The 27,881-nt window shown below is 35.3% G+C and overlaps 2 protein-coding genes and 1 pseudogene across 7 annotated transcripts in view; 2 read left to right on the top strand and 1 right to left on the bottom strand.

Annotated features, from left to right (window-relative positions):
• The window catches only part of LOC127854870 (uncharacterized), a 39,975-nt gene extending 29,747 nt beyond the window's left edge, over positions 1-10,228 (top strand). For 5 of the 6 annotated variants that reach the window (XM_052389958.1, XM_052389957.1, XM_052389959.1 and 2 more), the window contains exons 2-6: positions 778-1,159; positions 3,030-3,207; positions 4,341-4,438; positions 5,545-5,720; positions 6,074-10,228. In XM_052389958.1, the coding sequence (XP_052245918.1) occupies positions 778-1,159; positions 3,030-3,207; positions 4,341-4,438; positions 5,545-5,720; positions 6,074-6,988 (1,749 nt within the window). In that variant the 3' untranslated portion in view covers positions 6,989-10,228. The remainder of the gene's footprint in view (positions 1-777; positions 1,160-3,029; positions 3,208-4,340; positions 4,439-5,544; positions 5,721-6,073) is intronic. The other variant, XR_008037182.1, reaches the window with a different exon arrangement.
• A 3,943-nt stretch (positions 10,229-14,171) lies between these two features.
• On the bottom strand, positions 14,172-18,414 carry LOC127854588 (uncharacterized; annotated as a pseudogene).
• Positions 18,415-25,378: 6,964 nt separating this feature from the next.
• LOC127854886 (uncharacterized) lies at positions 25,379-26,304 on the top strand. The gene is made up of 2 exons (XM_052389994.1): positions 25,379-25,826; positions 26,132-26,304. Exons 1-2 carry the CDS (start codon positions 25,443-25,445, stop codon positions 26,207-26,209), a joined length of 462 nt encoding a protein of 153 aa, XP_052245954.1. The 5' UTR covers positions 25,379-25,442; the 3' UTR covers positions 26,210-26,304.
• Positions 26,305-27,881: the final 1,577 nt, after the last annotated feature.

The raw sequence follows: 27,881 nt of genomic DNA, 5'->3' as shown, positions 1-27,881 counted from the left end.
CACACACAAATATTTTGTCTAAAAAGAGGAAATCACAAAAATTGAGTTCCTAAAACTTAGCGTTATAAAGGTGAACAAATATATAATACATGTACACATTTATATAGAAAAAAACAACACCTGATTACAAAAAAATCCAATATTTGTTTAAACAAAGCAAATGGACAATATAAAGTAAATGTATCATACCGTTCTGCATAACCTTTGACACTTTTATACACTACCCCAATGCTTTTCTCTAGAATACCTATTTGAATAGACTTTATGGTTGCAAAGAATTTACGATAATCCCCAATACATTTAAGAAACGCAACCATAGGCAGAATCGTACGAGTAATTTTGTTTACGTAGCAATTTCAAGTAGGTGTGCCCAACAAATGTTTCATAATCGGGCTTAGAGAACATTTATTTGAAAACATGTGTAGCAGAAAACTTTACTGAAATCGTGTTGATTGATTCTTTAGCTTTCCCAATTAACTTTGATTGGACTATTTTCTCCAATTTAGAGGATATTTAAATGTAAGCTCCGTATAATATTGTTCGATTGTTGATTGTCTGCTCTGGTACTATTTTAACGTACCCCGGGTACTCTTAAGTATACTACTTGTGCTCGGGGTACAAAATATATACTAAAATGGACCGGAGTTAGATTATAGTAAAGTGTACTTTTTAGTAGTACCTGCGCGTCAACAACAAATTGAGCTTTACTATCAGTATTGACTTATTCAATATGCGTATATAATATTAAATTGATTATTAAAATTTGTATATATTCAGCACTTAATCATGTCGGGACATCTGGAGACGGAATCAGGTGACCTCACTGCCGGCGATCACAGACAACCCAGAGCGCTGAACGTTTGCCGTTCTGACGTTGGTGACGACGGCATCGACAAGTCGCGAATTCTGAAGACGATTGTGTGCGGTCAAGTTAACAAAGAAACGGCAGCGGAACCTCGTCCAATCAGGTCGATTTCCGGTTTCCCGGGTAAAGATGACGTTACGATTGAACTTCGACCTTTCAAGCACCAAGTTGGAGGTCACACGTGCGTTCTGGAGATTGGGCAGACGACAATCTGTAAACCGTACGTCGAGCGGGAGAGCTGGTTCTATGCGAACGCCCCGGACGCATTGAAGCAATTCATTCCAAAGTATTTAGGTAAATAGAATATGTTTGAGTTCGTGGGATCATTTGGTCGGTTATGAAATGTTTCACGTAATTGGCCTCGTAACCTGCCTAGTTAACCAAATAAAATATACCTCAATTTTATTTGGTTATATTACGTCATATTACGTCGGTCAGTTTACCAACTATTTCAGTCATATTACGGCGGTCAGTTTACCAACTATATCAGTCATATTACGTCGGTCAGTTTACCAATTATTTCAGTCATAATACGGCGGTCAGTTAAACAACTATTTCAGTCATAATACGGCGGTCAGTTAAACAACTATTTCAGTCATATTACGTCGGTCAGTTTACCAACTATTTCAGTCATATTACGTCGGTCAGTTTACCAATTATTTCAGTCATAATACGGCGGTCAGTTAAACAACTATTTCAGTCATATTACGGCGGTCAGTTAAACAATTATTTCAGTCATATTACGGCGTTCAGTTTACCGATAATTTCAATCATAGTATGGCGATTAGTTGACCAATTATTTCAGTCATTTTACACATGCAGCCAATAACTTATAATTGCTATACTTAAATCAGAGGTATGGTGGCAATTGCCAATCCCTAAAGAAATGTTGCTTGGAAGGGGTCCGATTATCTACCAACCGCTTCATTTTGCCACTTTTTATTTCTTTGAAACCGTTTTGAAAATGTTGGGTTTGCTTAAAAAGAAACTTAACAGCTACTGCATTTTATTTTAATTGTCAAAGGTTAGAAATATCGTTGTTTCCAGAAACAAAAATAACAACTCGAGGTCACATTGGGATAGTGTATATCGTTTTCGCCTAGCAATAGGAGGTCCTTGCTTACTTTTCGACGCAAAAGAGCACAAATAAATAGATTTAAAACAAAAACAGCAATAACGACAACAACGTGTCAATTCGTTCTTGTTCTACGCAGGAACCGTAATCGAGAGTGTTTCAATTTGCCTTAGGCATTCTATTCAATCGAGCTTAAAGGGACCTAGTCACAGATTTGCCTTGTATTGAAATGTGTCATTTGTATGTATGTATGTATGTATGTATTTATTTTGACCTTGCGGTCAAGGATAACCCATGAAAGTGCAAGCACTTCTTTCCAATGGGGTCGTTTGGTTTTTGCTGAAGAGACAGCAAGCAGATGAGACAGTATTGGGATACAAGGAATCCGGGTGCGATACCCTAGCTCTTTGAGAATAGATACCTTGGTTCTTTTACGTGCTCAGTGTATAGCACCGATACACGCGAGAATTACCTGGGTTTCATACCAGTACATCTCTAGTTGGGTGGGAAACACTTGAAGCATTTCTGATATTTCCAGTGCCCCGGCCGGGATTTGAACCGGGGACCTCTGGAATGGTAGACCAGAGTGTTACCACTCGACCACCGCACCCGCCAATTTAATGTTTTATATTGATAAATGTAAACATTGAATCTAAAAATCTCAAGTAAAAAAAAAAGAAAAAAGAAAAAAGTAACCCTAAACAGTGCTCATACCACTGACGCCTGGAGTCCTGGAATAAAAGTCAACCATTTAGACCACTCGGCCAACCGGGCTCATACGATGATGGATGTATTTTATACTTTTTATAAGCAATTCTCTTAGTTTTACAAAATATAACGACAGCAACAGAACTCTCCAAATTATTCAGTCGTTTCGCGTTGCAACGCTTTATAATTTTCAGGTTTTTCAAAAGATGCATATAATGGCTATTTTTAGAGCATGGTAAATGTTAAGTATTACTGTTTTCTCACAAATATTAGAACTAAAACGAAAAATTTTGAATCTGAAACAAATGTTTGTAAATTTACCACAACGTGAAAAGGTCCCTTTAAATAAAAAAGTTTAAACTAAACAAATTTCAACCCCAGGTGAGACTTACGTAAGCTGCGAAGTGAAGGATTCACGGAAGTGCCTCATGGCGACCGTGCCGCGCGCGCTGATAAAAAACGACGACATGTCCCGCTACGAAAACGCGGGCACGTGCGACTTCCTGGTTGCCAAGCGACGGAAGAAGCAGCCGAAAAGCGACGTACTGACGAATGATTGGTAAATAGATTGTCCCGCTGATGTGCTTTTAATACAAAGCTGTGATGCTCAATTAAAGGAGCCAAGTATTTACTTTTCCGAGTGGATATCGAAATAAATACATATATTAAAATAAATTGTTCGAAACACAACAACATGTATTATTTCACAATATGTTAAATACGTCTAGTTTAAGTCTTTACGCACGATAAATATATTATTTTCATGTAGAAAATTTCTAAATGAATACACAATATAATTACAACGATATAATGTATCAGAACGTCATCATCGTTACAAGATATATTATTGAAATAAAAAATAGTTACCAAACATGACATGGTTATATGAAATTGTAATAAACCAACATTCCTAATTGGATATATCATAAATTAATACCGTTTAGAACTTTCTGATATCATTCCAAAAACGTTTGTCTGATCATATGAGTCGCGTTCTGCGAAATCTGGGCATAATGCATGTGCGTAAAGTGTCGTCCCAGATTAGCCTGTGCAGTCCGCACAGGCTAATCAGGGACGACACTTTCCGCTTTAATAGTATTTTTCGTTTTAAGGAAGTCCTTCTTTACCGAAAATCTAGTTTAAGCGGAAAGTGTCGTCCCTTATTAGCCTGTGCGGACTGCACAGGCTAATCTGGGACGACACTTTACGCACATTCATTATGCCCTTTTTTCTCAGAACGCGACTCATATAAGAAGTAATACAATATTTGCATTCTCGTTGTTTATTGACCAACGCCCACCTATTGTCCTGATGTTTAACTGGCTATAAACCCATTTATGCCTAGTGGACTCTTCCATCCTTCTAAATTGGATCAATTTATTTCCAAAATTAGGGATGTCTAGGATATTTATTTCTATATTTAGAATAATTCTTACAGAAATTCATTTAAGCAAACAGCGAAAACCATGATGAGACGCCGCATCATGAGGCGTCTCATCTGGGTCTACGCTGTTTGCCAATGCCTTTTTTCTAGACGCTAGGCATACATGGGTTTATTAAACCATTTGAACTAACGCGTTCGTGGTTTACTTCCTGTCGATCTGAACTATACTTAGATAGCAAAGTGGCGATAAATATACAAATTCACAATGCCTTCATGTTTTCTATTAAAACGTGTTACGTTTTCTGCAGTATACTCCAAGAGACTCCGAAACTCCGCTCATGGAGTAGCACGTGCGTTGAAAGACAGATCAGTCGCTATGGATTCTGGGCCAACAACCAGCCTCAACGTATCCTTTATTGTGGATGTATCATGAAAACGTTCTTTGTATGTTTATAAATTTTATATGACGACAAGGCAGTCAGTTAGGCTTGATTGGTCATGGTCCGCTCAGATACTAATTAAACAGGGTGCCGGATCACGTGACTTTGTGGGGTCCCTAATTAAACCTTAATGGATGTAAACTCAGCGGCAAGTGGTGCTTTTTTTAAAATAACGTTTTAATCTCAAGTATTGAAATATATTTGCACAAATCTAAAGTGCATAAACGACAGTTCTTTGCGGTTAGTGCCGATAACTTAAGTTATAAGAATAAATAATTGAATACGTCTGAAATCGGTGACAAAATTTAAAGTTGCGTGAAACATAATTGTGCAATACACCCATAATTTTTTAACAAGAACACATGCTCATTCAATAAAATAATTCTTATGAATTTCAATTTGCCATAAGCAGCATACAATTCTGTTTTGTATGCACTAGTTGAAATTCTTAATTGTTTTAAAAAATTATTTGAAAAAAGCACCACTTACCGGTTTGTTTACATTCATTAACGTTTAATTGGGAATCCCACAAAGTCATGTGATCCTGCATCCTGATACAAGTAACGTCGCTATCCCCAGTATTTACAACTTCAGTAACCCTTCTTAGTCTGTGTAACCCATTTATGCCTAGTGGACTCTCCCATCTTTCTAAATTGGATCAATTTATTTCCAAAATTAGAGATGTCTAGTATATTTATTTCTATATTTAGAATATTTCTTACAGAAATTCTTTTAAGCAAACAGCGCAGACCCTGATGTGACGCCGCATCATGCGGCTTCTCATCTGGGTCTACGCTGTTTGCCAAGGACTTTTTTCTAGACGCTAGCCATAAATGGGTTAAGAGCGACAGCTTTAAAGCCATTTACACTCATGAAATGTTGGTACAATAACATGTGTGTTCGCATATATTGTCTCATTCAAGTAATACTATTTTGGTAGATATCACGAACGTATATAATATGGTGGTTTCAAATATTTCATCGAGGTTGTGATTGCGCGGTGTTCAAATACTTTTACATCTGTCATCATATCACAAAAAAGATTTTAGAATGGTCCTTAACGTCCAATAAGGTTTTATCATGCTTGAAAATCTCGTCTGGGACTGCGTCAAGCCGTGTCTTATGGATCTAAAAATGGGCAAACGACAATTCAGCGAAAATGAAAGCGAGGAAAAGCGGATGTTGAAAGAGCGCAGGTGCACGGAAACCACTTCCGCCTCGCTGGGTTTTCGAATCTGCGGGAGTCAGGTAACTAGTCACGTGACTCATGTTTGCGATTTAAGACTGTAAGATGTGTAAGTTGAAGTATTTCTATACATTTTTTTAAACACACACAAAAACTTGGCAGACTTAAATGATACATCACGAGTGTCATCTAGTAAATTAGCAAGGCCTCTTACATCGCGTTTGAAATGACTATTTGTGCGGTTTAATACAAAACATTTTTATTTCCTTTGAGCAGTTTTACTTAAAATTACTTTCATACATTGCAAGTCGCGTTATATGAGGCATGAATGGTTTGGTAGGGTTTAAAGCAATTAGAATGCCCAAGCAGTGATAATTACTTACAACTTGATTTAATTAAAAGTTTCTGTTTTTAGAGTTATCGGATCCAAACATCCACCTACACTTTCCATGACAAGTACTACGGGCGTTCACTTAACGAGCTTGGCACAAAAGAGGAGCTACGTCATTTCTTTCACAACGGCCTCTTTCTGCGATGTGACGTCATAGAAAAAATTATTGAGAAAATTGTGTCACTCGAACGTGTTCTTAATAAGGAAAAACATTTCCATCTGCATTCCACATCGTTGCTGCTGTTATATGACGGGCATGTTGCTGATGACGTCATCAGTGTCGCTAGCAATCACGTCATTAAAAAGAAAGATGTGACGGATGTGATTCGGAAAGTAGATGACAATAATATTTCTATTAGCTCATTATCCTACGGTCTTTCGACTCCGTCAGTGTGTTCGAACGAAAATACAAATAGTGATGTACGAAATAAAGCGCTGACGTTAAATCCAATCATTGACGTTAAAATATCGTCAAGCGTCTCGCCAAAACGCGAGTCATGTTTCGACCACTGTGATATCTCTGACAGTGGAACGGTCGGCAAAGAGCATCGCGCTTTTTCTCACGTCGAGTCCCTGTCCGTGGAAAAATGCATCGTCGACGTCCTACGAAGTGAAAATAATCACGTAGAAAACGCGCCGGTGCAAACTCCAAACATGTCGAGACGGAATGTAGAAAGCATAGAAATTCCTTCAGAAATTAACACGATTGTCACAAAGACATTACATTCGGATCACGTGACACATGCTAGTAAACAGCGAGTGTTCACTTCCAATGCTGAGCAACAATGTAGGGTCGATATGAGGTTAATAGACTTCGCTAATGCTAGTGATAAAACGTCCGACATGGAGAATGGAGAGAATCGACCGATTCTGTTTGGATTAGGAAACCTTAAGGCTATTCTCAATGAAATTCTCAAAGAAGAGATCCATAATCAGTAACTGGTAGCAGAACAATGTTGACACGAAATTTTCAAGGATATAGGCCATATATATTTTCCTCTATGTTTATCATTATCGGGCCTATTAGTGTATAGTATCATCATTGCAGTGTTTTCATTTTTAATCGATTGGCGATCCGTATCATCGGTTGAAAATCTTTAAAAATCGGTTGTTTTTTATCCGATAGTGAAATAAATTTAGTGGTGTCACACCGCACCGTTTTTATGAAACATTGTTGACGATTCGTCGGTCTAAAACGAAAGAGCTAATCAGAAGCGTTGTAACATAAATATTTCACGCCGCGCTGTTTTTAAAAAATCGTTGACGATTCGTCGATCTAAAATGAAAGAGCCAATCAGAAGTGTTGTAACAGTAACCAATGTAAATTCAGCATGGAGTCTGATCGTGGAAAGAAAAGAATAATGAACCCTTTAGATTTCGGATTTAAGCTAAATCTGGTTAGAAAGAAAATTACACAGTTGATTTCCTTCCTGTTTATTTTGTTAGTTATTGTTCAATAACTATCTGTTATATTTGTTTTTGTTCTCATTATCATTTTGCGCTGTTTTAGATCGGCTTCGTTCACGATTGTTGTTACTTTTCTTAGTGCCGTTTGTTGTTATGGTTTTATCGCTGAAAAGAGGGTAAGTTTTCCGCATTGTCAGAATTGAACTTTTTATAGTTTTCCACAATCACCCTTGTTTAAAGTTGTTGTTTTTTCTTTGCTGCGTTTTTTTTCATATAGATCCAGTTTTAAATTAAGTTAGGATTAAAAACTTCTTACATTATTACTTCGTTTTGTCACTGTAATGGAGCACTAAGGACAATTCCATAAATTTATTACATGGGGAAAAATCTAAATTGTCTGTAATTGGACCTGTAACAGGAATTCTGAAATAGGATGTCCTAGTTGTCCGAGTCGTCAATTTCCCCTTACGGACAAGCAGTTTTCCAAAGCTGGCTTGTCCGGGGACAAGTAAAATTTCTGTGGTAAACATTTTTCGAGAACGAAACTACTTCCTTTTCCGAACATCAAAATGAAAGTTTATATAAATAGCTAATGTTAATCTGCGGACTGGCACACGTTTTCAACTGCAAGGTAGGTAATTTTCCGATAATAATTAGTTAATGTAGTAAACCAGTAAATACCACGCGTATATAGCAACGGCCAATCACGGATAAGATAACAGTTTTAGTAGAGAAACCAGCGCAAATGTGTATAGCCACAGCCAATCATGCATAAGATATCATTTTTGTATATTGCAAATGGCCACATAAATGTTCTACCGACATGCATTTTATTTTAATAAACTGAGTGATGAGCAGAGGTTATTGGTCAAAGAAAATATATCAAAAGACCAGTGCAGTATTCAGTGAAGTTTATGGGACCAGGGTAGATATTCTAGTCACACACATTAAATGAGACTCAGTTAAGTCAGTTTAAGGTGTTTTCATTGATTTGTGTAAACATAAGTTGTAACTAATCAATTTAAACAGAATTGTTAAATAGGTTTAGAAAGTACTAAACAAATTATGATATTCAATAGTTTTGCAATAAAACATTTCTTTTAGCTTTTACCATTGGAGGAATCTTAATTATTCATATTTTTTCCGCAATGGTGATACCAAATAAATTTGTATGACCTTATTTTTTACCCATGAACAGCTACTTGTGCTATTTGATTAAGGGACCATTAAAAATAATTCAAATTTGGATCATTTTTCAGTGATTTATTTTGTGTGTCAGTTTATCTCCTACAATTACTTTATTTGACAATCTAAAATACATTTACGAAGTGTCTGTTGACATGCCTAACTCATATAATTTAACACCGAAAGCAATATCCATGGAGATTTTTTATATTTACATGTGTTCATTTTACAAGATATGTAAAGAATTCGGTATGTGTGTAACATAAGATCCAAATAAAACATTATTGGGTTTGGTTATACATGTTATTATATATTTTGTTTAAGAATGTTAGTATATCCTGTTTTATTTAACATTATACTGTATTATCGTTGTATGATAACAAACTGCCAACATTTGAAATATGTACCTTTACATTGTATTTTGTATCTTGATTTATTTTATTTTTATTTCATGTTTTCTCTCAATTCTGACACTGTAGATATATAGGTGTATGTGTTATATTAAGTACTTTATTTAAATTCTCTTTTGTTATTACTGTTCAATTCTGTAGAATATACTTTCAGATCATTTAAAGTACATGTGAAATCTAAAAATCCAGTTTGCTTATACATGTAATTTTTTATTTCATTCTTTATTTCTTTTCGTATCATGTCTACAAATCATAAAGGTAGCAATATCGAATCGTGATTTGAAATATTGTTCATATGTTGTTGTTTTCTTCCATTTTTGCTGAAATTTTAGTGTTTTACTGTTTATACGTTTTATTATGATTTATGCCTGTATTTATTTGTTCTTTAAAAAAAATACAGACGTGCCTTATCATTAACTTGTCCATTAATATACATTAAATTATTAATCCTGTCAGTGGTCAATCACCAAGTAGACCTTTTAAATACTTTATTAAAAGGTTGTATTCCATAAATATAACATAGACTGGTATGTTCATGTCGGCGGCGTAAGGTTGTATTCCATTAATATAACATAGACTGGTATGTTCATGTCGGCGGCGTTTATGTAAAATATGTTTCCCATGAATAAATGCACAAATGAAATGCAGAAAAATACTATTCAAGACTTAAATAAAATCTGCGTATAAGAAGCACAGAGTTAACATGTGTTAACTAACTAATGTTAACATGTGTTACCTAACTAATGTTAACATGTGTTACCTAACTAATGTTAACATGTGTTAACTAACTAATGTTAACATGTGTTAACTAACTAATGTAAACAACCGGTAGGCTGCAGCGCTAGCAGCATATTTATAGATTTAAAAATAGCGCGATACAATGAATGCCGCAATAAAGAGAGGTCTGAGTATATATTTTTTATATTTTGTATAGTTTTCTATGTGTTTGCATGTTTCTATGAAAAATATTATTATATTTAAGCATAATAGACATCCAAACAAGAGACACGTAAAACTGTATTTATGTACATATATTATTTTATCAACGGTATAACATAATGTGTTTAAAAGAACTGCATGTGTATAACATTTATTTTATTGTGTACATATAATGTAACATTCTATTCTTGTTTCTTCTGATTAAATGTATATTTTTGAATAAAAATAGTGTTTGTTACTTTTCGGTTGCTGTTATTCCGGAGAAACACGACGTTAAATCTGTTGATTAACCTTAATCTAAATAAAAAAATGATTCTCATTCAATTGAATTCAAGATAAATATCTGATCCTCAAACTTTATTTAAAGGGACCGTCAACCACGAATGAGGAAAAAGAAAAGTTCTAAAATACCGTATTTTTTGTACAATTATTAGTTTATATTGATTAAAATATCACGACTGGTATATTACATTACTTGAAAAAAGGTCATATTTTCAGTATATTCGGTAATAAAATATCGCGATGTCAAATCGAAAGTACATCGCGGAAATAGGTGACATAACGATATACACACTATAAATAACGCAAGTAGATTGATCATTTGATATATAAAATATATACAATTCACTTTGCATTTCTAGGTTAACCACGTGACGATGATGAGCAATCTACTTGCGTTATTTAAAGTTAATTGGTAGTTACCTGGTACCTGTACCCATGCAGAAAAAAAACTGATTACCGATTATACTGAAAATATGAAAACTAAACAACTTTTTTTCAAGCAATGTTATATACCAGTCGTGATATTTAAATCCATATAAACTAATAATTGTAAAAAATACGGTATTTTGGAACTGTTCTTGTTTCGTCATTCGTGGTTGACGGTCCCTTTAAACCCTGCCTTTAAAAGCTATAATTTTGGGAGAAAAATGCAATTAATGTGAAAAGTTCACTGATTTGTGAAAAACTATTTAATACAACTCTTTATAATAATTAAAAATAATATAAATTATAGCTATATACTTGGTTAGTTGTTTATGATATATTTATCATGATTATGAGACAGTTCTTTCTAAAAAAAAAAATATAATTTTTTTTTTTTTAACTTTTGGAGGGAATTTTTTTTACAAAATGGGGGAAAAATATATACTCTTTTTTGAGGGGAATGGGGCCGAATATCGGCCCCGAAATTGTCATAAAAAACACTGTAATATATATATGCTTGCCTACATATGTGTATTTTGTTCAATTGAACTTTTCCTTCCAGCTTAAACCCCCCCCCCACCTCCACCCCACAAATGAGCATTGTATTCTTTCGCTTGGTTACAAACTCCCTTTTGGACCAGATTGCCACCATAAAAATAGCCTAAAGTACTTATTTTGTGTCCAAAATATGAAAATTTGTATTGTCTTGAACCTCTAAATGAGAGCTGGCAATGCATATTGACCATCTGCTGCAGTAAAAAGGCACCCATGACATTATATGCTAGAATATTTCATTGGCGGCTGGTAAGTAAATGGGCACCGATCGACAAGGCGCTTTCAAGATTTTACACTTTTATTGGTGTGAAATAACAAGTTATTGGAAGCTTATTGATTTCTACACTTCAAAATATCTTTGATCTCTCATTTTGACTAATTAGTTTATTGTCTTGGAAGAAATTGGATTGTTTTTGCTTTGAAATTGGCATTTTTGGGATGATTAAAAAAAACACACCAAAAAGACATTATCAAAATTGCTTAGAGTGAAAATATCTAACAAATTCATTCTTTCCCCACCACACATTAGCCCCACTTGCATGTCTATTTGGTTTGTTTTGGTATTTTATTGCAGATATTGAACACAACAGCTTTAAATCTTAAAGGGGCAGTTAAGCTTTAACAGGCCTAATATCGCCTCCTTCGGACTGAAAACACCCGCGTGTGAAAATATGAAACAAAATGGCCAAATGGACAGCTTATCCAGCCAAACTTAATATATTGGTGCAATATGGATGGGAAGATAATAATATGAAAGAAAAACACATTTCAGTCAAAATAAATTTCTCTTATAGGTTACAATACACTAAATACTTTTGGTGTTCAATGCTATACCCTCTAAAAACAAAATCTTCATTTATTTGAAGACACAATTCTCTGTACGGGCACTTGCCATGACTTTATTTTTGAATATTTCTGTGTTCATGTGGTAGGGAAAACATTGTTGTACAATACAAATTCCCCGTTTTGCTTTTAGGTTGGAGACTACATAAGACTTTGACAGTTGGCGGGAAACCATCATCAACTGGAGAGATGCCAGTAAAAAGATGGCCATAAAACAGTGACCGCTGATTCGCATTGAGTTCTTTCTTACATATTGGAGGACCTATGTTTTTTATTGTTTGAATCATTGCGGCTTGGAATGCTCTTTAAGAAAAGGTATGGTTATGGGGGTGTCTACGCGCAAAAGTTTGACTTTATTTTTTGTTAAAATTATTGTTTTTACATTGAATTTGTGCAGGAAATCTTTTGGTATGTTGTGACCTAAAAATGTTCAGGAAAATACACCGGAAATGGTACACGGATTACTTCCCCTGAACCTCGAATAATCTCGCGATATGTTTCTAAGAATAACCGGTCAAATTTTTGACCGGTAAAATTAGCCTGTACCGATCCCTATATAGAGCCAATCGCACATTCTCGGCCCTTTCCGTCAAACATCGGATAAGTACCTCGAAGGAGATAGTATGAATACACATTTCGGAAGCGGTATTGCGGTCTACCTACGCGGGCCTACGCGAATCAAAATCACATAGTAAAAACAAACATGGCCGACTTTGCGAGTTGTTTACATTTTGCAAAGATGAAAATGGGGATTTTCTATGCTCTGAAGCCAGAGCAAGAACAAACTCTACAGTAATTATGGAATGGGATTGATACCGTGGCGATATTACCAACCGGCTTCGGCGAGAGTATAATATATCAACTTCTGCCGTATTTAATTCAGAAGAAAACAGGTGCAGCTGAACCTATGATAGCAATAGTGGTTGCACCACTTAATTACATCATGGAAGACCAGGTACAGTGCATAGATTTATCTTCATTGTGGTTGATTTTCACTTACATTCATGATTTAGCTCTGGTCTTGAGAAAATATAAATGTATTTATTAGAAATTATGAAACTGAAAGGAGATTGATGTTCTGGTAAACATATACATGTATGTTAAGTTATTACAGGAAAAATGCTATTGCCGTCCGTCTGTCTGTCTGTCTGAAATTCTGTTACACTTTGCGTTTAGTTTTCGAAAAAATAGGGAAAAGGGGGGCATATGTCATCCTATGGTGACAAGCCTTGTTAAATTATAAAATGTTTTACGGTACTGGGTATTGTATTGACCACTGATAAATATTTATTTATTTAATTTGAAAAAAAAAACGCACTTTCCTACTATCTTTTTAAGATTGATTACAAGAGATGTAAAGTATGGAATGTGGTATTATGCAGTTGTTCCTTATGCAGGGAAATATAAATTCATAATATTTTATTAATTTCTCCCCTACTCAGATACAAAGCTTAAGATCCAAAAACCTGAAAGGCTGTTATCTGTCTTATGATGCCAAAGAGATAGTGACCTTTGATTAATGAGGATGACATTGAGGAACACAGGTCAGACAAAGAAACTGAAGGTTTGTGTACTAGTGGCGTGAGTGGTGTAGCATTTACCATTACAACCACGAACAGACCAAATCAAACCGGGTCTGTTGTTGTTATAATAATATAATTCTTAGATGCAATTTGTGCTTCCACTGCCAATTTGGGCCAAATTTTGTGATTTTATTAATTTATTTCAGCTTAATGTCTTGATTTTCTCCAACATAGTTATTTACAAATGCATAATGGTTTAACTACAAACATTATAATATGATCCTCCATGTATTTCACGGTTCCTGACATTTTTTTGTGGAATGCACACGGATATATGAATGCAGATATTGGCAAAATGGCAACTGGCAAGCCTTTGTATTTCAGAAGACTTTTCTGAAGTTAAACTAGACTTTTCAAAGGTGTCAATAAACGTTAGGTAATGAAGCTACTTATTTAATATAACTTAATATATACTTATATATTAAAAGGCCTTTAACATTCACTGTTTTGCTTAGTTAGTATATAATTATATTGATTCATTTTTTCATCAATCTTTCAGAATCTCCCACTACATCTGTCCTCGGTAAGATGTTTGATCTGACAGAGCTGAAGAATGGACGCTACAATATAATCTATACCCACCCAGAAGCACTACACACAAAGAAGATTCAGAAGATCTTTCATTCATCTGTGTACCAACTGAGAGTGTGAGCAGTGACTTCCCAGTAACTATCATGTATGTTGAAACTTTGGAGGCTTTGGGTTATTTTTACCAGTACCTTAATTCTTATTTAGGTAAAAGACAATATACTGGCGAGGAAATTCCGGAGAAAAGAATATTTGCTCAGTATCATAAGGATTATACAAAAGCAATGAAATCCTTAATTGTGAGTGACTTGTGCAAGAAGAAACCAACAATTCGCCTTGTGCTTGCGACAGTTGCTTTGGGAATGGGACTAGATGCTCCAAGTATATCAAGGGTAAATCACTGTAGACCACCTACAAGTTTGGAGGCCTACATGCAGGAAATAGGTTGAGCCGGAAGAAAAGGTCAATCTTCTGAAGCTATCTTGTATTACAATAATACTGACATATCAAAGGCTAGGAAGGGTATATCAGATTCAATTATACAGTACTGCCAAGATGACGTTAATTGTCTAAGATTGCTGCTGGTTAAACACTTTGGTTTCAGTGAAACACAATACTCAGGAAACCCTAATGGATGTTTTTCAAATTGTAAAAATGTACACTTGAACAAGTGAGAACAAGTGAGATAATAGTCTAGGACTTATTTGAGTGAAGTGTGAAGAGTGAAAGAAACATCTGATAAAGACAAAACAAGTCTTAAAAATGTGTGTTCATTTACATCTAATAAAGACAAAACAAGTCTTTAAAATGTGTGTTCATTTACATCTGATAAAGACAAAACAAGTCTTAAAAATGTGTGTCCATTTACATCTGACAAAGACAAAACAAGTCTATAAAATGTGTGAACATTTACATCTGATAAAGACAAAACAAGTCTTAAAAATGTGTGTTCATTTACACCTGATAAAGACAAAACAAGTCGTAAAAATGTGTGTTCATTTAAAGTGCTGTGCCTCCGAACACAAGTGACACTCAGATTTTTAAACTTTAAATGGGAGAAGCTGATATACTAGTAAGCCGAACCTAGCTACAACTACAGATGTAAATGTACACACATTTTATAGACTTGTTTTGTCTTCGTCAGATGTAAATGGACACACATTTTTAAGACTTGTTTTGTCTTTATCCATCAACGGTGTGGAGAATGTTCGAAGACCTTTACACTCAACTTATTTGAGCAGCGTTATGTGTGTTGTTTGTTATAGTAAATAGAAAAACAATATTCCATTTCCCCTGTTAACAATTGTGTAATAAAGATCATTCCAGTTTATGAGTATAATTTTATGTTATACTCCCTTATTTTATGTCACTGTGGGTCAACACTGTCCTCTAAATTTTCTTCATTTTCATCCGAAGGCATAGGTATACCACGCTTCAAACAATTTATGGTTTGCATTACTTTTTCTTTGAGCAAATCTTTCCGTGGCAACAGTTCTTTAAATGCACTTGTTTTAATGCCACAATAGCCATCCAAAGTCCGTCCACTTACTCGACAAAATGGCTTCAAATTTCTCAGATGTTTCAACAAGCAGCTCAAATCCTCATTTTAACTTCGACTCTTGTGTGAAGACTTCACTTCCTTGTTACTGATTTGTAAATCAATGTGTGAGACAATATCATTAACAACTGGATAAGCTTTTGAAATGGTTTCAATTGAGTGTTCGTTTTTGTTAGAACCAAGACCTTTAAATAGTTCTTTCATCTCGTTCACTTGATTTTCCTTTTGCATATCTGCAGCCTTGTTTTTTGCTTTTGCTCCTTTTGGATTTACACATGCTGCTGCTCGGACCTGAATTGCAAGTTTTGGTGGCAACATAACTTCGGTTTTTAATATATAATCTAAACACTCGACCATGTACTTGGATAGTGGGGAGTGATTATAGAAGAAGGGGATCATCATCTTGAGGCAGTTGTTAATCCTGAAAACATCTCCTCCTTTCACAGCATCTTTCAAGTTCAAAATGATGAAGTAGTGCTGCAGAAAGTTCATAACATAATTCTTTAAGTCATCTGGCTTCACAAGTTTTACATTAATTATCAAGTTTCCAACCGGAATTCGTATGGTCTCCTTTTCTTCTAACAATTTTGGTTGGTATTTCGATTCTTGTTTGTCCAGTTTGCTGCTGAAATATAAGTGAAACTTTTCCATTTTCTACAGGGAGGCTGACTCTCTGTCCTTCAACTTCGAGCTCAATTCTTTCTGAGCTTTCACACTGAAGTAAAAAAGGACACATACATAAATAAAAAAATATCAGGATTGGCATATTGACCGGTCAATTGAGTATTGAACGGACCGGCGGTCAATACCCGGTTAAAACCGGTCAATACACAATTGAGTCATATCAAGCAGATACCTATCAAAATTGACCAATTGGGATCCAAACATGATGTCAACAAGTGCAGTCTGATCTTGATCCAATCTCTTCGTACAGTCAGTATTATATAATTTACAAGTTCCTGAGGTTGTTCAGTGAACATTTTTATTCAAACTGATTGTTATTACTTTAAGGTAAATTTATTCTTGACATGACTCGTGTTGTGTGTTTATTATTCAAAACTAAAAATCATTCCCAGTATTCACAGTTGAAAAATATCCCTTAGTATTGAAAATGCCTGTATTTGGTCCAATCATGTTCCAACAAAACTAAGCATCTGATCTGCATCAAAACTGTTTTCGAATACCTTAAGATATATGGTATTGTGTTCTCGTAAAATCATCCCTACACACTATCAAAGTTGCCTGTAATTATGCTACAGTTGTTGCACAGTCACTATTTTACAAATTGGTATCTCTATCCACATTTCATTAGTTTAATCTCTCATCTGTTGTATAAGTAACTGTCAGCACTATCCTAACTGGATAGCTGATAATAAAAACCTACCTCCTCAAAACTTAATGGACCAAATATTGTTGACAGGAAGCCATCCATAAGTTCATCATAAACTGCTCTACGCCTTGAAATATGACTTTTCATAATGTTCTCTGGAGGTTCATGCTTAGTTGGTGAACTATTTGGGTCCTGTATGCCGAAGTATTCCATAGCAGCTTCGGCTATATATGCCCTTCCAACTAGCAAAACAAATTCTTCGTGGGCTTTGAATCTACTCTTCACATTTCGATTTACACTGGCTCTTTGGATACGGATTTGCAAGTTTTGTAGTGTTCCAACATCTCGGCCCGTTGAGTTTTTCATGAATTTTTAAACCACTTTCTGAAAATACCGGATAAGTATTGCATAACAGTGTTTATACAGTAAGCATCTTAGATAAAAAAAATCATCAGATCCAGTTTGGTATTTATAAGCAAGCAAGTCATTTTAACTAGTCACTTAACAATAACATAATTTCTCATATATATATCATTTGTATAATTTCACCACCTTCTCCGGAGCTTTAATCTGCGAATCTCTTAAAGAAGCATTTTTTTATTGAAAAAAATAAATATTATATTTGCAAACAGTTACGATCTTAATTACACACCATGTTATTTGGATCAAATCTGGCATAATCAAAACTGTTTGCAAAGGCCCTTAAAATTCTGTTCCAGTACTGAAAGGGTTAACCAATGAATATTGTACCTCTAAGAAATCCATTTGCATATGGAACATTTCAACAACAACTGGAAACAGGTTGTCGAATCGTTCTGTACGTGTGTGTGCTTCCATCCGCAGAGTTTTAGCGCCATCGAGTCTAACCCGTGTTAATTGGTCCCCTCCTACAGGTATCTGGAGCTGATCAAAGTCATCACCTATCAAATAGTATTTCACAAGTTAGAAATCAAGTGGAGAACAAGTTCATGTAAAGTATTTAAAAGATCTTCAAATAGTTTCAACCTAATAATAAAAAAAAGATACAATGTGTCAGGAAACTGTCATTGTAGTAATACACATAAACATTACTCATAAGTGGAACTGAATAACATATATTTTATACACCATAACACAGAAGCTAAAAAATTACCATATATGTAATAGGACCCAATGTTACAATAACTGACTTTATGAGATGTTAAACACTTACTTCTTCCTGCTTTCCTGTACCAGTCAGACATCTGTTGGTTGTAGGAGTCCATTATACATACACAATCTTCATACTTCGCCTCATTCTTCAGTAGGATAGGTAGCGTGAAGGATTTTGTTTGGCGAGACATTATTTCCTCCAAATGATGTGGAATATGGTCTGGAACTACTAATTTCATCCACTTAAATTCTGGAAAGATTTTCAAGAGTTCTCTAGACACTAGTGTTTTTACGCTAGATTGGAATGTTATCAAGTCTGGGTTGAACATCTCAGGTTTTATGGCTTTCTCTTCGCACCTTTGTGATTCAACATATGTCTTGAGCCATTCGTTCGTAACAAAGTCCTCATCAGTGATTCTGTATGGCGTCCAGTCAGAAGCAAAAAAAATGATAGTCTCTATTCTTATTTGTCATCCTTATGTCATTTGTTTTGACTTAAATGTCCAAGTTATCTCCATTCAGCTTGCCATCAACCCCTGTTCTTACTTCACTTACTATTCTCTTTTCACACTGTTCACTGAACTGATCCAACATGTTAGTCTTTGTTTTGATGACATTGTGATATGTATGCGGTTCAACCTGCTAAGAAGCTGTAAAAGCTCCAATTAGAAAATTAGAAACTGAAATACTAAATAAACATAATATCAATAGGACTGAACAGTGCTGAACGTGTTGCCTACTGTAAAGCAATTAAATTGTAATATTCAGTTCCTTTATTTTGTTGGCTTTTACGGCAAACTGAATTAACTGATCAATATTTAAGATCATGCAGCACTGAACAGGAAATATGACTTTGGCTAACCTCAGGTGTTACAATATTAAAACCAACACCCGAGGTCAAAACCACCCCACCTGTTGGAGCTAAGAGATTCATAGACTCCAATTCTTTAAACCCATTAAGTGACCTTCTACAATGACAAAGTGTTAAATTATGGTCGCAAAGCCAGTATTTTTAATAAATAGATGGACAAATAGATGGATGTCTTAACAGACAGACAGACAACAGAGAGGTCAGGCAGATATGTTACAAGAACTCCATAATATGTAGTCAATATCTGCTGGCTTCATTTTTCCACAAGTTCACGAGACATTTTTTTTTAAGTTTTCATATCAGAATTAAAACTTTTTTTTTAAATTTTATAAATTAATATAATAATTTTCTAAGTCAATTTCTTACTGATCAAAGTATTAACACAGAAATACATCAAACCTTATTATCTGCATGACATTTAACAGCAAGTACAGTCATACACTTCTGTAAGGCAGATACTCGTCTGTTTCTGCTATTCAATATCATGGCAAAGATCATCGCTATAGTTGCCCTCTTGCATCCTGTGTCACCCACCAGCTTGTTCAGTAGTTCGTAAAGGAATGGAATATTCACCGACATTTCATCTAGTGCGGCGGTGAATAAATCCTCCTCAAGCAATGCTTCTAGCCGCTGGGTGGACAGGACACTGGTTTTTTAGGAGGAAAACATGGACACTAATTGTGTTGTGTCGTCTATGAGTTGTTTCTCTACTATTTTACTCTGTTCCGATTGTTTACAAGAAGTCAGTCTGATTGGCTCAGTCCTCTGTGTGGCTAGAAAGGTATAAGAAATACAAATACTTGCTTTCCCTCAACTTAAAACTTCTGTTATTGAAACACAAAACTTAAACAAATTTTCAATTTTCTAAGTATAAAAAGGGCACATAATTTTGCCAAATTGCCAGTCAGAGTTATCTAACTTTGCCTGCCGAGTCCCCTCGTGTTAGTAAGTAAGTGTACCAAGTTTGAATGCTCATGTGATGACAATACATGTAGCTCATATTTTTATTTATTTTTGAATAGATGAGCTAATTAAAAAGGGGGAAAAAAATACCAGCATTATCTTACAATAAATAACATTACAAAATGCATTCCTCTAGAATGAGAAATTCATAAATATTTATCACTTAATCTTTTTTTTTCCTAAGTCAGTATTTAAAAGATTTCAATAATATATTAATAAAGTTTTCAAGATAAAACTACATGTATGTTAAACTTTGTTAAACATGTGGCTCCAAAATAACTAACAACTAGTAAAACTACTTGGAAGAGGAAAATCAACAAACATATTTAAACGGAACATGAAATACAAACTGTTGAAATCAGATCAGATGTTTGATCCTCATATTAACATACACAGTTTATTGTGCAGTTTAATTCATTTTCAGTTTATTGTTTATTATATATTAATAATCACCTTTACTTGATGAATTGTCAAATATCAAGAGTAGAACCAATCAGTGAAGTAAATGAATCCTTGGTAAAGCACCCATTGTGTAGCCCAATAACCGTACAAGTGAAACTAAAAAACGCCAATCCTAAAAAAAAATAAACAAAATTAAAGATTAGTTATTTATTGCATTTAAGAGTGACTGCTTGTGTTCACTTTTTTTCTAACACAACTGCAGTCATGACATCCCCAAGCATTTGCCAACTTTTCCCCATCAATTATTAGATAAAAGGAATAAATCTTTTTTTGTCAATGTTGCACCTGTAAAAAATGTTGATGCACTAGGGGTAAAACATTGGGAATGTAAACTGTATACAATGATTCAAGCCCTTCATAAGCAATGGTATCATGGCCATCAAATGCATGTATTTTTATCGAATATGGAAGTCTTTTTTTTCCAATGAAACTGTTTTTTTCCAGCATAATTTAATTACTTCAATGGTAAAAAGTACATTCTGTTATACTTACTGTTCTGATGCCGGGGCCATAATACCAATTAATAATTTATTAAAGAGCCTGCATCTGTATATATGTAGGAGATGTACCAGCTACAGAACAGATAATCATTTTGCAGAGTTATTATAATCAAAATTAAATCATGTTGATTTTTTTCAAAATAAACTTGTACAGACAATGTGAATATCAAGTTTTTTTGCTGTTTAATACTCCATTCAGTTATCTAGCACTATCTACATCTATGACACTTGAACAAATTTGAAACACATTAACATAAGTGATTAATTAGTAAATGTTCTTACATAATAATTATGTTGTTTTTCGTTTTTATAGAATTTTTATCCATCTTACTATTCAAATTCATTTATTTGATTGATTTACATATGTACTTGGCATGTGATGTGTTCCATACTTATTCAGCTAACAAAAATTGAAATTTTCAACAAGAACTTGTAACTGTCAACAACTTTTATTTACATTCAAACTGAATGTACATACTTGAATGTGAATATGCATGATCATGAAACAATTGCTTCCTAGGTTTAGCACCCGCAGTGTCTTCACAGCTCCCTTGAGTTAAAACATCTATAATAGTTACTTACATTGATATTTTCATTTTAATTCATAAGCTTCAATGAATATTATTCTAAAATAATTGTAATACATTATCATTTATGTTAATTTAAAGGTTCCACATGACAGTGATTTTCTCAAGAATTTTTCCAAGCACAATTATTTTCCACGCACACATCATTTTTCCAGGTCTACAAAATTATAGTTACAATTTAAGATATATATGTCAAATGAGAAGTATGATAAAAGCGTCTTAAATTTTAGATTAAAAAATTAAGGCGAAATTGAAGATTTTAGAGATTTAATGAAAATGTGTTTGAAAATAAATTTTAGGTGAATAGCAAAAAAAAAACTAATGAAAGAATGGTGTCTTATTAATGAAAAAGTGCATCCTTTCATGGAAACATATTGTTAATTGTAAGGACTTAAAGGAGGATGTCTATTATAAATATATTTCAATATAAAAATAAAATAAGTAAACCTGAAGTCGACATATACCCTACTTATTTGATATTGGCATGCTACCTGAACCAAACCATTTAAAATAGCTGGTCTCAAAGGCTTAAGCCCAATCTAGCTTAATGCGGCTCATTATACCACAACAAATATTAATTAATGATTTCAAAGTACTTGATAATAAAAAAAATTCCCCCAAAACATGCCCAGTGTTTCTAGTCCCCCTCCATGTTCTTTATTATTTTGGATAACAACATTATCATGGAGTATTATCTGCTCAAAGGCAGGGGTATCATTGGATTCCATCCAACTCATTGTGGCTAGATTTTGGACATACTCACAGTGAATAAACATTATATCCAGGACAGATCCTGAGGGGGCTGAAGTGGCATATGCCCCCATAATTCCTCGACAAACTATGTCGGATTAGTTAAACTAATATTTGAATATTTAATCGGGTACCAAAAAAGTGTGCAGGATTGTAGAATAAGGGTGATGGGTAAAAATTTTGCTTAAAAGGCCTGAGACAATCCCTGACACCTAACATTATGATTATCAGTAAATTAAAGGTCCAAATTAAGACACCTAAATCGCTTAAACATACATACCTAATTTCAGCTTTTCTATACTGGACACCAATTTTTCAAAAACCGGTACTCTCTTTGGTGTCGTCTTCGTGGCAGACTTTAACTTTTCTGTGCTGCAGATAAGGTTTTCAGCTATTGACATCCGTCTACGTTTTGGAGTTCCCTTAAGTGGAGTAACTGCTCTCTTTTTAACATTTTCCAGCTTTTCTTCCACAGATCTGCATGGACAAGGCAAAGAATCAAGTATATATGTTATACCAATGCTGTTGTATCATAAGATTGGCCCTCTAAGATCAATAAAACATGGGTATCATGTTAGTTTACAGCGTTCAATGAGCTCTGTGCATACAAGCCAAGGAAAACCACAAAGTAATTGTTGGATTTCTGTTATTTGTAAACTGGATGATATACGAATGTACTAACCCAGGGGTTCATGACGTTTATAATGACCAATGATCAGTTGACAAGGGTCAAATAAAGCGTAATTAATATATGTAAAATCCAAAGAATACTCCAGCCAGAAATATACAAGCTATCAGTATTTAGTGCATCAACGTAGCATGTTCTCAAATGACACTCAAATGACATGCTGAATTGTAAATGTAAAGACAAATTGTGGTTCAACATCTAGCTGCAATAAAACATACGAGATCTACACATTTTAAAGTATTTAATCTAAAATCACTATATTGGTGGACCCCCGGAATATTATCAACCGACTGGCGCCATATTAAAATTAGATTCAATAAACTGTTATTGATTTATAGCAATGGTGCTTGGGGAGGTTGGGTGAGGGGAGGTAGTTAATATAAATTGCCGCCATAGAGTCTTTTGATGATTTTTGCTTTGGCAGACTCTCGGCTTTATTCTGAACGTGAATCATTTCAGCTAGGGGGGGGGGGGGGCACAGAAATTATCCTACCGCAACCCCAAATTCGACGACACCTAAATTCGACGATGTACTATTTGTATTGATTAAATGGATGATTATTGTCTTGGAATCATTTCAAAGTAATACAGCCGAGTTTAAAATTATTTTTTTGTGCTATTAAACATTTCATTATTTCTTTCATTATTTGCTAAATATTGCTTTATGTAACCGTTACATCGTCGAATTTGGGTCACACTGGGATATCAAAAGGAGCTGGCAAGACTGCTCGAATAGCCAGTCATTTTTGTTGCCGGTCAGCTTTCTACATCTTGACCTGTACGTCAATGCACATGACCTGGATAACTACATGATCAGCATAATATTACGTCTAAAGAGTGTATATACAAGTAATGGACAGATTTTTTTAAATCATGTGTATACCGTTTGAATGCACGAAATTGTGATATTTTCGACCAGCAGTTGGCAGTACGCTGGATAACGCTGGTATACAGTGGGAAGAATTCTAAGGCTGCCGCTTTCAAGTCCTCCCGCTTTCTTCCGTGACTTAAATAAACATCTCTGTGGCTATTTACACAAAGATCACATTCTGACGCCATCGTTGTTATTGTTTTGTTGTTGTAACATTCTTAGAATGGTATCACGTGGGCGGACTACTTTCAACCCGTATTTCTCCCGAGTCCGATTAAGATAATCTGCGAGGGGTATCGAATGACGGTCTTCATCAGCGGCCATTTTTTATTTCAATATGTTTTATTATGTACGGATATGACGTCTAGCATTTCCGGCGTCAACGTCGTTTTCGCGCCTTTCATGAACGTTTATTCTTTTACGTTAATACCATATGGTCGGTATGTCCTTAATTTTGCCTTCCACAGTTGCTCCATGGTTTTGCGGTACTCGTCCGACCCGCTGAGTTTTTCGAGTGCCATTATTTGGAAATCATCCATGGAGTGTCCGTCTGTGTAGAAATGTTCAGCTACCGGGTCACTGTGCTGTGTGCGAATACGCGACAGATTCAATAGATGTCGCTGGTACAGAGTTCACAGGGATTCCTCACACCCGGAGTCTACAAAAAAGGCGATACCATATGGTCTGGGGTGTGCGTGCGAAAAGAATTTTTTCAGAGGTGGTTTCCTACCAGAAGCACAGACAGGCGGTAAAAGCACAGCTCGTGAACCGTGGATATGACGGGGCGTTTGTGGAGACCGAATTGATAAAGGTCGACAATAAAAAGAGAGAGGACCTTTTACGCGAAAAGACAAACTCGGAGCGTAATACGAGGATTCACACATATCGCCAGTTACGGGGTCTCTGATTTAGAAATAGGTCATGGGGTTCCCACTTTAGATACCTATATCTCCATACCCTTTTTTATCTGATATTAACACGAATTAAGGTATATAGGGGTACCATATATAGTATTATTTATAAATACGTCATTTTTTTAACGTCTCATACAAGGAAATATAGCAACATTAATTGCGAGGTATACACAATTTCAATTTCAGACGTGATTGTGGTTTTCGATATAAGACCTTATTGTGACATTTGATCGCATTACCTCCCCTACACCGCCCTCATAGTAATTAAAGGTGCCTAGAACGCGGGGTTGTATACAGACCCCGTTTTTAATATTGACCCCTTAAGTATAGTTTGAAAACTACCGAGACCGCGTAATTGGCACTATGTATTAGTATATATATATATAATGTAAATTAATTTTTAAATCGGACTTCTTAAGTCCAAACTGAACAACAAACAACACAACATTTAACATCTGGAAACAAGACGTGGATTTCTGTGACGTCATTCCAGAGAAAACCTCATAACGTCAATGACGTTAACATAATTACGTCATAGTATAGAAACAACGCGCCTAGCAACGTCACGGCATTATAAGCCAACCCATTACAACTTTAACACACGGAATGCAAAATGGCAAAACTGAAAAATAAAATTAAGAAAACACTTTCGAGTGCGAGGTTAATGGTCCGCAAGCTCTTTATTTGCATGTGCTGCCCAACTTTAGTCACGACAATGGAGGTCGACGAAAACGAATGCGACGATGCCGATGACCTTGTGGTGACTCGCGTTTACAGGGCCGCCAGCTTCACCAACTCCGTCACTGCCGACAGGATGTGCGTCCAGGGCTCAAGAAGCGCGACACATGCAGAGTCGCAAACTGCCGCCGGAACTAGCAGGCGCACGAAGAATCTGCACGAGAGAACGCGGAGACCGGTCTCACCGGAAACGTGGGCAATGTCAAGGGAGCGAATCTCGTCGTGGAATCGTGACTCCGAGAATTTTGCTATTCCACAGGTAGGTAACAATAAATGTTAATTCACAGTTAGATTATAAAGTTAATTAATACTGGTGAAATAGTTAATAATATGACAATGTTATTTTATTGTTTTTATTTAACGCCGAGATAAGTATCATCGCCATTATTCACATCCACAACTTACCAAATACAGTAGCTACCTTGAATAAATATGGTTTATCCACTTAACAAATGTTTGTTTAATATATTCACCCCCATAACCATCATGAATATTTAAAATAATTATTATGTTAAATAATTTGAAATACCTCTACCTGTAATTGATTGGCATTCTTTTTAACAGAGCCCGGAAGAAAGCGACACCGGAAGCGAGGTGGGCGACTACGGAGACGCCGGCCTTGACTTGGCAATATTGTACTGAGCGATGACATATTAACTGATGTAGCGTTTTTGTACTGGATTTATGTTTTTGTATGTATGTTTGTTTGTTTGTATGTAATAAAGAATCGTGTTTGGTTTGGCAATTTACAGTTGTATATTGCATGCGAACCCTGGTTGGATTAATTTTGTTTATAGTTCTTATCTAATACGTGAAAGTATGTGAGCGCGTGAGAAGTTGTGTGTGTGTGCGAGTCAGTCAGTAAGTGAAACAAAATAGAGAGCCGGACAATATCAATAACAGCACGAATAAAAAAGATAAATATTTAGAAAGAGGGTGTGTGCGGGTCAGTAAGTTAAACAGAAAAGAGCGCAAGAACATATCAATAACCGCATGAACAACAAAAAAGAGAACTATTTAGAAAGACGATGATAGAAACTTAAAGCGATTGCATATCTGTAACTTATTTAATGCGAATACGAAATAAACATAGCAATTATATGGAAAAAAGAAGTTTACAAGTTCGAAAACATCGTGAGGAAATCGTAAATTAAATACAATAAACTTAGCGCAAACGGAAATACACGCACGTGTATATGCAAAGCCAGAGTTAAAAGCATTACAAAACAGTGTTATCAATATAAAAAAGGCCAATAAACCAATAATACATGTTTGTAAACAAAATGCATCAAACTGAAGTTTTTCATACGATGTCTAGAACTGAAATCCAACAAAAATAACTGCAAAATGTGTCAATCGACACTATTTCATAAAACAATCCGTTTGATTGTTCGTATTTAACTTTAGTGTATAGGACTGCTTTTCACAATGTTATACACACATTTGTAAGCATTCGCCTTTGATCGAAAACACAATATGAGTCGTGTGTCTGAGAAAAGTGGGCTTAATGCATGTGCGTAAAGTGTTGTTCCAGATTAGCCTGTGCAGTCCGCACAGGCTAATCAAGGACGACACTTTACGCCTAAACTTGATTTTCGGTAAGGAGGGACTGCCTTGAAACTAAAAATACCATAAAAGCGGAAAGTGTCGTCCCTAATTAGCCTGTGCGGACTGCACAGGCTAATCTGGGACGACACTTTACGCACATGCATTCAGCCCAGTTTTGTCAGAACATGACTCATATTTAAAAGACTTTCTCCTTCACTTTTAAGCTGTGTTTGCTGCGATAATTTTGGAGTTTCATTGCTTTAAATTTTCAGTTCTGTGCGTTACGGAGTAAAGCACAGAACGTATGTCTAAACACAACGCACCGCACAAAACAGGTATATGTGCGGTTCGTTCATGCGTGTGGTCGTCACGTGAGTGATGGTCACTCAGGTGGACATAGGCGGGAATTTGCACGGGGTGTTCATTGTTTGGTCAGTTCTACGCTAGACTTCGATCAGTAAACTTGTGTTCGTCTACAAATCCTACATCGTGTTGTCGACCTTAGCAGAACACAGGGTGTCCATGCTGCAAGATTTGAAATGCATCATAGAAAAGATAAGTGCTAAAAGAAATGTAAATCTGTTAAATCCGTTATACTGAATCTCGAGCATAGTATCGAGTGTTACGAAGTAGTAACAGAGTTGAAACGATGTATATTTCAAGTAACAATTTCAGCACTAGAGAAAGCCGATCAATTTACAAATAGAAATATTGATGGCACGTGACCGAAAATTCACAGGTCATTAATGGTAGAACACGACAAAAG

This window comes from Dreissena polymorpha, chromosome 13, assembly GCF_020536995.1.
Source record: "Dreissena polymorpha isolate Duluth1 chromosome 13, UMN_Dpol_1.0, whole genome shotgun sequence".
NCBI lineage: Eukaryota > Metazoa > Mollusca > Bivalvia > Myida > Dreissenidae > Dreissena > Dreissena polymorpha.
The sequence above is the reverse complement of the archived record's forward strand: the minus strand, read 5'-3'. Positions and strand labels throughout refer to the sequence as shown.

What these genes read in the sequence shown, in the direction of transcription:
- LOC127854886 (XM_052389994.1), top strand. Translation starts at nt 25,443, where the DNA reads ATGGCAAAACTGAAAAATAAAATTAAGAAAACACTTTCGAGTGCGAGG. An exon ending in AGAATTTTGCTATTCCACAG is followed by an intron (nt 25,827 to 26,131) that starts GTAGGTAACAAT and finishes TCTTTTTAACAG; the next exon opens with AGCCCGGAAGAAAGCGACAC.